General features: G+C 48.0%; 1 protein-coding gene across 2 annotated transcripts in view; it reads right to left on the reverse strand.

Annotated features, from left to right (window-relative positions):
- Positions 1-7,859, reverse strand: part of LOC103619073 (keratin, type I cytoskeletal 19) — a 25,376-nt gene that overhangs the window by 418 nt on the left and 17,099 nt on the right. The window contains exons 1-7 of one of the 2 annotated variants that reach the window (XM_008637592.2): positions 3,987-4,633; positions 2,937-3,019; positions 2,425-2,581; positions 2,039-2,200; positions 1,472-1,597; positions 1,142-1,368; positions 681-826 (exon numbers count right to left, since the gene is read on the reverse strand). In XM_008637592.2, coding sequence (XP_008635814.1) covers positions 681-826; positions 1,142-1,368; positions 1,472-1,597; positions 2,039-2,200; positions 2,425-2,581; positions 2,937-3,019; positions 3,987-4,556 — 1,471 coding nt within the window. In that variant the 5' untranslated portion in view covers positions 4,557-4,633. Of the gene's footprint in view, positions 1-680; positions 827-1,141; positions 1,369-1,471; positions 1,598-2,038; positions 2,201-2,424; positions 2,582-2,936; positions 3,020-3,986; positions 4,634-7,859 lie in introns of those variants that run through there. The other variant, XM_017738394.1, reaches the window with a different exon arrangement.

Consider the following 7,859-nt stretch of genomic DNA (forward strand, 5'->3'; position numbering starts at 1 on the left):
AGCCAATTCAATTAGAATTTCAGATAAATACTGCCCCTTCCTGGGAAGATCTGATGGCTCCTGCCAGCCAGGCAGATGGATCTGTCACTGGCTGCAGCACGGGCTGCATCAAAATGCCAAAAGGTGGAAGCTTCAGACACTGCTCCAGCAGTGATCTGGATGAGGGAATGGCATTGGGGTCCATGCCAGATCAATGCCCCTGCTCACGTCATTCTCCTGGACCAACTGTCACTATATTTCCTTCTTTCCTTTTCAGTTTGGCTGGAAGTTTCCCCTTGAATTATGACTAGTAGTTATCTGCCAGTATTCCCATGATTCCCACTTTTTTTTGCCCACCTGATTTCTGAGTACTTTTCCTCTCTCCTGCTCTTTCCTTTGTCCCACATCTCACGTCAGTCCTTTCTCCATGTCTCCATGGCTTGCCTGCCTGCTGGCTCTGTCCTTCTCCTTTCTATCCCTCTTCCCTTTGGCAATTCTCATGCATCCCAGCAGAGTCCCAGCTCCCAAAACCTCTCCTCTCAGCCACTCCTCTGTTGCTCCTGTCCTGTATTTCCCAGGGGCCCCACAATAAAACTTTCAAGTAGCACCTATAAGCTACGTGGGAAAGATTTTTCTTCCAGCCCATCAGTGTTGCATTAGAGCAGAGACTGTGGAAATGTTTAGAGTGGGACTGTTCTTACCTTGGATCTCCGCAGCTGCACAGGATGGGATCTGGGCAGACGAAGTGTAAGTGTGGCTTGTCCTAATGATGCCTCCTCCTCCTATTCCACTGCTTCTTGCAACTCCTCCTCCTAGACCTGAAGACTGACCAATTCCTCCTTGCTGACTGAGGAGACAAGAAAATAACATTTTAGTAAGGGAAATGACGTATAAACTAGAGCTACAGATTTTCAGTGTCCCTGTTGTTCTCAGTCTGTTTCCCTTTTTGGCAGAAAACTGGCAGAATGTTGCAGTGACCGTTCTCCTTGTGGCAGCAATTGGCACAGGGGAGGAAGCAAGTCACCATCATGACACCAGGCAGCCCAAATAAGTCAGTAAGTGAGAAGGAGCTGGGCAGGTCCTTCACTTTGCTCTTATGTTGCAATAACCAGGACACAGGTATTTTATTATATTTTTTTTGCTGTGTCTCAAGCCCACTTACATAAGGTCCTGCTGGCCACCCTCCAGCAGGCAGCGGTACGTGTGGATCTCCTGCTCCAGGCGGCACTTGACGTCCAGCAGGATCTTGTACTCTTGGTTCTGGCACTCCATCTCTGCCCGCAGGTCAGCCAGCTGCTGCTCCACACAGGTGATCTGGCTCTGCAGCTCAGCAAGGTGGTTGTTGTAGCGACACTCTGTCTCTGCCAGCGAGGACTCCAGGTTGTCCCTCTGAGGAGTGACATGGGACATAAGACAAATATAGGCAGGAGAAACACTGCATTTAGCTATGACTTCTGTGAGATGGCTGAGGTTTGCAGCAGCTCACACTCACCTGGCTGAGCTGAGCTTGGAGATCGATTTCCAGGGCTTGCAATTGGCGTCTCAGTTCAGTCACCTGGTTGTTGCACGTCTCCACCTCCTGACCACTTGTAATAACCTCCCGATTCACCTCCTCAATCTGAAATCACCAATCCGGCATAAAGAGCTTCAGAGAATGTGCAATGTAAATTGGATCAAGTATTAAGGAAAGAGCAGAGAAGTTAGAAAGAGCAAAGACATAAAATGAGAAGGGTTTGGGTGAAAACTCTCCTCCTAATGGTAGTGTAAACCTGGCTGGTCATTCCTCTTTCTCTTCTAATAATGCTGCTTCCAGTTCTTCTCACCACTTACTGCTTTGTAGAAAATTCCTGCCTCAAGTCCCACCAACATGCAGAGCTTCCCTCAGCCCATGACAAGGATGCAGGGTGGTAGTGTCCCTCCCTTGTGTCACTTGGTCAGTGTGAACCAATGCTAAACGTTCTTTCAGTCTGTTGTGTGGTTTTTACATGCAATAAATCCCTGCGGGACCATTGCCTGGATGTTAGCCAGGGAAAAGTCAGAGCTATGGGAATTTACTCACCTTGCACTCGTACCAATCCTCAACTTCTTTGCGGTTGCGTTCAATCAGCGTCTCATACTGGCACCTCATCTCCTCCAGGATCTTCCTGAGGTCTGGGCCAGGGCAGGCATTGACCTCCACGCTCACATCTCCAGTTGATTGCTTCCTCAGACAGCACATTTCCTGGAAACACCATCCAGATCAGATCAGATTTAAAATAAAGGAAAAAATAGAGGGAGCCAAGTTCCCTCACAGGGAGCAGGGCCCTGCAGAGCCCCTCTCTGATGGACCTTCACAACTCCTGGGCCACATGATGGTATCCATCAACCACGGCCCTCCGCAGCAGCACCCCGGGGTGATGGATCCCACAGGAGCGAATGCTTTGTACAGGAGAGGGCAGGACCTACCTCCTCATGGTTCTTCTTCAGGCAGCAGAGCTCCTCCCGCAGCGACTCCAGCTGTGCCTCCAGGTCAGACCTGCACAGCGTCAGCTGGTCCAGCACCTGGCGCAGCCCGTTGATGTCGGCCTCCACGCTCTGGCGCAGGGCCAGCTCCGTCTCGTACCTGTGAGGGAGGAAAGAAGAAAGAAAGAGCAGTCAGTGTCTGACACCACCAGTGTTTCTGAGCTCTGACAGGAAACCCCAAAACCTTCCCCTCTGAGAGACAGCACATGCTGGAACAGCAGCCTGGCTGAACCCTCACTGCTCCCAGTCTGCAGATCCCTTCTGCTTCTTTTAACCTCTACTCAAAACCAGCTTGGCATCCCAAACTTCCCCTCGTGGAACTGCCCTAATTAGGGCAGCTCTAGAGGCAATGGATGAGAGAGTTCTGCACAGCCTCCAGCCTGTCCTGGGTCACAGGAGAGCAGCTGAGAGCTTTGAGGGCAGTGACAGAGGAGGGGACAGCCCCGGGTACTCACTTCACTCGGAAGTCGTCGGCTGTCATCCTGCTGTTATCGATGTTCAGAATGATCTTGTTGTTGTCTATGGTTGCACAGACAATCTGGAAAAAGAACATTTGTTCCTGGTCTCTGCTCCATGTCCTTGGGCTCAAGGCACCCATTGCCTGCTGCAACCAGACCCTCTTCCTCCCTCTCTTTTTTAAAATCCTGGGTATCAGGGATGGGGAGCTGAGGGGTGCAGCACTCACAGGGATGTTCAGGGAAGTGCAGTGAAGACATTAAAATGATAAAATTCGTGGTTCAGGTGCAGAGTCCGGGAGATGTAATTACTGTCCAGCACCTGCCACAATCCACCTCAGCCTCTTAAATCTAAATCTTATGAGATTTAAAGTTTTATTTGAAGAATTAATGACAAGCCTATCTCATTCTGTTCCTTTCCTGGATTCTTTTCTCTTTATTCTTTGTGCATTGATGTCTGAAATTTTTGCCAAACACTTTGCAAAAGTTTTTAATTTTAAATTGCCCATTCCAAATGTGTTATGGCAATGTTCTCTTTTTTCTTAGTTTTAATTAGATGCCCTATATTTCCCAATTCTACCTGAAAGAGTAAACTAATAAGAAAAAGGAAATAAAGTTTAACTGGAATTCTGCAAGAAACAAAGTTTAACTGGAATTCTGCAAGACTGATGACAATCATATAAATTCAGGCAAATTAATGTGATCCATTATTTATTTATCTTTTAGTTCTTTTCTTGCCATATATCTATTTGACCACCTCGGCACAAACTGAATTAAAAAAGACCACTGAGCCCATCCAGATACATTCCATGAAGTAACATTTTCCCCTTCAATATGTCTGATGAATAAAAGCAACAGAAACAGCCCAAACCCTCCAGTTTTACCTCTGAGCTCTGAGCTTTCCACAGGCAGATGCTGTAATGGCTGTTTGCAAAAAGCAAATTTTACAGTTTTACAGCAATGATTTGTTACTCCCAATAATGGACCCAGTTATGAACCAGCACCAGAGAGAGCCTTGCAAGGGAGAAAGCAGCTGAGAAAGGATGTTACCTGGTTCTGAAGATCTTCTATTTCTTTGTAATAGCAGCTGTAGTCCCGTGGCTCACAAAAAGGGCCCTGCTTGGCATACCACTCCCTGATCCTGCACTCCAGGTCAGCATTCTCTTGTTCCAGGCACCTCACCTTGTCCAGGTAAGAAGCCAGGCGGTCATTCAGGTTTTGCATGGTGACCTTCTCGTCACCAGAAAGAAGAATGCCATCACCAGCAAAACCACCTCCACCAAGACCCATACCCATGCCACCTCCCATGCCACCGCCAAAGCGAGCACTGCCACCACTGAATCCCATGCCTGGACATCCTCCGAGGACAGCGGCTCCTAAGCCACCTCCAAAGTTTCCACCGACCAAACTGCCAGTGCTCAGTCCTCCTCCGTAATTCACACCACCACAGTAGCTTCTCCCAGAAAACCCTCGGCTACCGCCTATCCCGCAAGTTGTGTATCTTCCAGAGGACACCGAGGAGATCCGCGCTCCGCCACCACCACCACCACCAATCACACAGCTGCCACCGCTGGTCCTGCCCCTGAGAGAGCCAGTTGTCTGCTTAATACTACAGCTCATGGCGAGGCCCAGCTGCAGCGCCAACCCACAGCCCAAAGCAAGATGCAGAGCGTGATACTGAGTCCGACTGCAGGCTGGCGGCTGCCGCAGGTCTCCATTTATACCTTCCAAAGGGGGTGTCACCTGTGGGGTGTTTCTTCTTCCCACGGGGCTGGCTAGTCTGGCTGTTTATGCCAAGATTAAATAGCCCATAGGCAGTTTCCCTCTAGAAATCCCAGTTCACAAGGAAGATACTTTACATGTCAGCAGCTTATTCCAAAAAGTAAAATAGTGTTTTATGAGTCATCAGCTTTTTGTATGATGCAAACTTTGCAACAAGTCAAGAAAAAAAGTTGCCCTAGATTATGTACAAAGAAGAAACATTGGTATTTATAACATCAAAGTGCCTTTTATCTTTTATTAATTTGTATTTATTTTATTCTTAGTCCAATAACCATTTTTATATCACATGCTGTGGTAGAGCTTGTGAAACGAAAAATGGAAAATGAATAGAATTTCTCACTTCTGAAAAGTGTGAACAGTTGTTACTGTAGTAGTGAACAGACCAGGGACACTGTGGTGTGGATGCTGGTCACCTGGCACAGCTCTAATACCTGCTTTACTGTGGGATTTCCAAAATCACTGAGGTAAATCCCCCATCAATTTAGTTCCCTATTTATGGCTTAAATTTCTTTAGTCATGCAAACACAAGAAGTCAAGTTGCACACACTGCAAAGCTCAGTGTCCCCTGTGGATGTGTGACACAGGGGTTGATGTCACCTGCAGTGTATGAAGGACCTTGCTGAAGTTATTTTTCAATTGCTTTAATTGCTGTCCATGCTTTCTCAGTTTGTGGTGATGGTAGATAAAGAAAGAGATGACAGGAAAGGGAGTATCCACAGGCGATATATCCAGATCCCTGGACTCAGATGTGACCCCGCGGGTCTTTGCCATTACTAAGATTGTGCTGCACACTGAATAAGAAGGAGAAAAGCTTTCTGCATTTCTTACTGAGTTTGTCGGAGCAGTAGCAGGCGTCAGCACAGCCTGGCTGGTCAGGGGAGCACAACCTCCCAACCAGGCAGGCAGCAGCCAAGGGAGCATTCGGAGAACTGGCTCCACCAGTGCCAGTGTCCTTCTCCAGCTGACTCCGTAATGAGAGGATATTCTGCTCTCCGGGGGACGACGGCTTCTGTTCCCTACAGCGTGGAATTTTCATGCAACTCTTACTCACAAAGCAGCCTTTGACTCGAGGATGTCCATATGTACAGGAGCAGTCGTGATAGATCCCTGTTGGCAGCGAGGGTGACACTCAAGGAGCTCTGAGAGCAGCGTCACCTCCGGGAGAAAGAGCAGAGAAAACCCACACTTGTACCCTCAGCCACCTCTTTACTGGTGGGAAGTTGATGACTGCTGTCACCATGGTAGGAGAGTGTCCCCAAGCCTGTTTAGATAGGATTGTCTTCACACCAGCATGAGTTAAAGCTTTCCACTCTCCAGTGGGATAATTTATTTCTTTACTTAGATCAAAAATGATAAAAAGCCGCCTACCCAAGGCTGGCAGCACCCAGGAATATTCATTATTCGTATGGTGCAGGGAAATAACTTGCTTAAGGACAGAGTTGAAGTCTGACGGAGCTCAGATTCCTCGCTGAGACTGCAGTGCCTGAAATACAAGTCCATCCTCCCCCTAGATGCAGCCCCCATGCTCCCCACACAGCCTAGACTCACAGTCGGGAAAATCATGAGCAAAAAGGAGGAGAGGAAGCAAATCTGGCTTTCATCTGTCATTTTGAGGAATATAATTGAAGACAGGGTGTGGCTGTTGGAGCCAACAAAAATTAATATAGTGCTTGCTTGGAGCTTCGCTTCAGCTGGGGAGGTTTTCAGGAGTTACCCAAGAGCAACCTGCAGAGACGGGGCTGGGGGTGCCTTTCTTGCCCTTGTAGAATGTTTAGGAGGAGACATTGCAGATGTTGGGCATTTCTCTACGGGTGGGAATGGAGCACCCATCCCTCCCTCCTTCAGCAGTTCTCTGATGGGAAGAAGGAACAGGTCTTGCTCCACAAAACAAACAGCAGCAGCACTGTACAACCTTTCACTCATGTCCTGGTGGAACGATCCACAGACTCCCAAACCCCATTTTACCAGTGAAGATTGGACATGACTATACAATTCTTCCGAAGAACTCATATTTGGGATGCAATGGCATTCTTTGGAGTTTTTCTGGGCTCCTGCCAATTTCACTGGGACATGGAACATGTGTCTGATACAGCAAATGCACCCAGAAGCCAGTCCCTGGCTAACCTGACCATATCCTAAAAACACACCATGGTGTTGTCCCACTCCTCATGGCCATGTCAGGGCTCCAGGGCTCAGCACCGAGACAGGCAGAGGCTGTGTTCCCTCAGTACTGGCTTTTTTTCCCCACTAAACTGATTTCTTTACCTCCACTTTTGTTATTATTGTATTCCTATAGCCTTGGGACACAGCCTTGGGCCAGAACACAGGGAAAGGACTGTGCAAGTCTAAGACATAAACGTGTCCCAGAAGGATTTACAACCTCAGTGAAGGACTGCAGGAAATAAACGGTTTCATGCAGATGGAAGTGCAGGAAACCACAACAGCCCTCAGCCAGGACGATCAGCAGTGGTCACACACAACGTCAGTGCCAGTGCTGCTGAGTCTTGTGGGCTTGATGGACGAGAAGAGAGAGTGCAAGTGGAGGAAGAGGGGATAAGGGTGAATATTGGTGCACAGGGATGGAGGAGGCAGAAGGATGCCACATTCGCAAGGGGTGCTGTGGGCAGGACAGTCTGGTCCTGTGGGAGCTGTGGCTGTCGCTGTGCCCAGCCCGGTTCCACATGCTCACCTCGCTTTGCTTATCAAAGCTGATAATGTTTTCTTGTGTCAACTACAAGAAAGGTGTGTCTGGTTCTACAGAACTTTGCTTTCATAAGCATTGCCTCGGTGATGTTTGTGCAACCACACTGGAATATGATTTTATCTTGTCACTTGTAATTACCATTAATAATTTGCATAATGGCCATTAGGCATCACTTATTAAACATTTCTTTGATGTGATACTGAGCCGGCTCCAGGCCCCATACTCCCATCTTTCAAATGCAGACTACAACTTTTTCCTGGCTAGTGACTCATTGGTTTATACCACCATGTTTAGCCAAATCCTGTAAGGCAACTGAAATAATTACCACAGTGGGTTTGGTAACAGCACAGGCTTAAATACGCCTCGGAGACCGAGAGAATGACTCTGCTTCAGTTTCTTTCTTGCTGAGTGTTCACATCTGCAGACTCTGAGCATGT

This window comes from Corvus brachyrhynchos, unplaced genomic scaffold (assembly GCF_000691975.1).
Source record: "Corvus brachyrhynchos isolate BGI_N302 unplaced genomic scaffold, ASM69197v1 scaffold30, whole genome shotgun sequence".
NCBI classification, from domain to species: Eukaryota; Metazoa; Chordata; class Aves; order Passeriformes; family Corvidae; genus Corvus; species Corvus brachyrhynchos.